General features: G+C 46.6%; 1 protein-coding gene across 2 annotated transcripts in view; it reads right to left on the bottom strand.

The window, feature by feature from the left end:
* Positions 1–61, bottom strand: part of LOC138004008 (AP-5 complex subunit sigma-1-like) — a 16663-nt gene extending 16602 nt beyond the window's left edge. For both annotated transcript variants that reach the window (XM_068850384.1, XM_068850386.1), the window contains exon 1: positions 1–61. This exon is cut by the window's left edge and continues 56 nt beyond it. In XM_068850384.1, coding sequence (XP_068706485.1) covers positions 1–28 — 28 coding nt within the window. In that variant the 5' untranslated portion in view covers positions 29–61.
* Between the last annotated feature and the right edge of the window lie 216 nt (positions 62–277).

Below are 277 nucleotides of genomic sequence, written 5' to 3'. Positions count from 1 at the left end.
ATGAGTGAATTAAAAAACCATGCACCATTCTCTCGGTCCCTTGACAACTTGGTAACCGCACCATTCGCCACCGGGGCACTTAGATGAGAGGGTCGAAATTACTGACCCCAGTCTCGTCAAAAGTCTCGTCTATGGACAACCTCGTTCCCTCGTTCCCTGGGAACGAGGCTGGTCTATGGACACCCAAATGGACTACCCTAAAATAGACTACCGGTAACTCTAAAAACTACTATTGCGAATAGGCCATTTCCGAGTTCATGTCTTACATATGAATGAA

This window comes from Montipora foliosa, chromosome 5 (assembly GCF_036669935.1).
Source record: "Montipora foliosa isolate CH-2021 chromosome 5, ASM3666993v2, whole genome shotgun sequence".
Classification (NCBI taxonomy): domain Eukaryota; kingdom Metazoa; phylum Cnidaria; class Anthozoa; order Scleractinia; family Acroporidae; genus Montipora; species Montipora foliosa.
This window is presented reverse-complemented; position numbering and strand designations above follow the sequence as displayed.